Below are 1,770 nucleotides of genomic sequence, written 5' to 3' on the forward strand. Positions count from 1 at the left end.
ATATATATATATATATATATATAATTTTGAATGATATAAACATCCGATTTGGCTAGAAATATATAATTTGTTATGAAATTATTTGAATTAGGACCTTTACCTCCATTAGGTAAAGTTTATAGACTCTTTTTACAGTGCGCCGTGTGACAGTTGTGTGGGTGCAATGTCATATATAACTGCCTGCTGACATTCATGTTACAGATCGAAGACTAGCGGCTGTGAGGTTAACTAGGGAGATTACTTTGTGAACGCTCAATCTTTGATAGGCAGAGCTGTGACCAATATCGGTAAGCACCATGCAAGACACAAATATTTCTAGCTTGGGAATCGGTATCAGGTCAGTAGAGGGTATGGGGAAGAAGATATTGAAAATTGTTACGAAGAACGACACGCGCTCAGAGAATGACATTTGTCAGACACATTTGAACAACAGCGAATGTAAAATGATATTGAGTGAATACCAGAATGACGATCACTGGTTTGATACACAATCTCAGATACTTCTTGTGCTGTTTTACTGTATCGTTATGGTGTGTGGAGTTCTTAGCAATTTTATGATATGCTATATTGTGATAAAATTCAAGGCACTGAGAACTCCAAGAAATATTCTGATTTTAAATTTATCCATTTGTGACATATCTATGTGTATATTCTGCATGCCTTTCTCCTTGATTCGATTGACATTAAAAAACTGGCATCTTGGAAATGTTCTCTGCAAGATGACACCATCGTTTCAAACGATTAACGTCTTCGTTTCAACGTTTACAATAGTGGCCATCGCTGTCGATAGGTACTGTGCGATCGTCAAAGTCTCCCGTGACTATGTACACCGATTTATCGTGTACTATGCCATTGCGCTTATATGGATCATGTCATTTCTGCTCTGTATACCAATGATATTATTTCACGAGGTACACCCAGTATCGCCAAGTATATTAGATATGACCCTATACAACATATGTATGGAAGTGTGGCCATCTGAAACATGGAAGAAAGTGTACACTACCGTCGTGATGGTTGTGCAGTATATGGCTCCACTAGTGGTCATCGCAAGTCTTCATGCACGAATATGCAGCTTCTTGCGTATGCGCATCAATGGGAACCCAAAGACGGAAACGGAAACGGACAGAGTTCTTCGTGAAATCAGGCGTCAGAGGAAGAATCTGCTTTTACTGACAGCAATTGCATTGTCTTTTGCGTTGGCATGGCTTCCTCTTACAATTTTAAACACGCTTGCTGACTATAATTATCAGCTTTTTATGGATAAACACTTTAACTATGTATATGCTTATTGTCTTCTCTTAGCAATGAGTTCAGCGAGTATCAACCCAATTATGTACGGGTGGTTCAATACAAATTTCCGAGAGGCCTTCCTTGATGTGGTGTGTTGCCGTAAGAAGAACATACATGACAGTTTGGAAATGGCTTCAATCAAGTATTTTTCCAAAGGTAAAACGAGATCCCAAGTTAAATTGTACAGTAGCCTAGAATCGACTTCACGCTGATGAATTGTATTCCATCGCTAAATTTGCTCAGATGCTCAGTTTTAGAGAGAGTGAGAGAGAGAACAGTAGATAATTACGGCAATTATGTTTATCTTCGTGCAATTGCCAATTTGTTTGACTAACGGATTTTGTAATTTCGATGAATACATGTTAAAACGGTGAGTTGTTCAACACACAATTAAGATGTGCGAATAAGGAATATTAGTTTTCATGTAGATTATATCAAAAATGCATGCGTGAATATTTATTAATTCTCTACTATCAT

At 37.6% G+C, this 1,770-nt stretch overlaps 1 protein-coding gene across 1 annotated transcript; it reads left to right on the forward strand.

The window, feature by feature from the left end:
- The first annotated feature begins 296 nt into the window (after positions 1-296).
- On the forward strand, positions 297-1,505 carry LOC149795105 (neuropeptide Y receptor type 6-like). The gene has a single exon (XM_089963756.1). It carries the CDS (start codon positions 297-299, stop codon positions 1,503-1,505), a length of 1,209 nt encoding a protein of 402 aa, XP_089819882.1.
- The last annotated feature ends 265 nt before the right edge of the window (positions 1,506-1,770 follow it).

This window comes from Sinohyriopsis cumingii, chromosome 7 (genome assembly GCF_028554795.1).
Source record: "Sinohyriopsis cumingii isolate HCF-2022 chromosome 7, ASM2855479v2, whole genome shotgun sequence".
Lineage (NCBI taxonomy): Eukaryota > Metazoa > Mollusca > Bivalvia > Unionida > Unionidae > Sinohyriopsis > Sinohyriopsis cumingii.

Coding starts and splice junctions, on each gene's coding strand:
- LOC149795105 (XM_089963756.1), top strand. CDS start 297: ATGCAAGACACAAATATTTCTAGCTTGGGAATCGGTATCAGGTCAGTA.